The sequence below is a fragment of the Cariama cristata genome, unplaced genomic scaffold, assembly GCF_000690535.1.
Source record: "Cariama cristata isolate BGI_N322 unplaced genomic scaffold, ASM69053v1 scaffold26225, whole genome shotgun sequence".
In the NCBI taxonomy this organism is placed as follows: domain Eukaryota; kingdom Metazoa; phylum Chordata; class Aves; order Cariamiformes; family Cariamidae; genus Cariama; species Cariama cristata.
The window spans coordinates 2,856-3,204 of record NW_009619629.1 but is presented as its reverse complement, the minus strand read 5'-3'; the positions used below and the strand labels follow the sequence as shown (position 1 = coordinate 3,204).

Here is a 349-nt window from a genome sequence, read left to right as displayed (position 1 = left end):
CCCATCTGTGGCTGCAAATATTTTGGGGGTGTCAGGATTTGCCCCATTCACTTTCTCACCCCCAGGGATCACCGGGGACTGGAAGAACCACTTCACCGTGGCCCAAAACGAGCGCTTTGACCAGCACTACCGGGAGCACATGGCGGGCTCTGACCTCTGCTTCCAGATGGAGGCATGAGGGGCTCATCCCCCTTCCTGAGGGGGCTCCGCTTCTCCCCACTCCCCCGGCAGGGAGGGTGGGTCCAGACGGAGCATCCTCACGCTCATTCGCTTTACGTCCTGCAATAAATTGGGATAACCAGTGGGCGAGCCATTACCTACGGGGAAGGGGGGGGGGGGGTGAGAACCC

General features: G+C 60.7%; 1 protein-coding gene across 1 annotated transcript in view; it reads left to right on the top strand.

Moving 5' to 3' along the window:
* LOC104162562 (sulfotransferase family cytosolic 1B member 1-like) overlaps positions 1 to 178 on the top strand; it is a gene marked incomplete at its 5' end in the record, with an annotated part of 1,068 nt that extends 890 nt beyond the window's left edge. The window contains one exon of the mRNA XM_009701319.1: positions 66 to 178. Within this exon, the coding sequence (XP_009699621.1) occupies positions 66 to 178 (113 nt within the window). The remainder of the gene's footprint in view (positions 1 to 65) is intronic.
* Between the last annotated feature and the right edge of the window lie 171 nt (positions 179 to 349).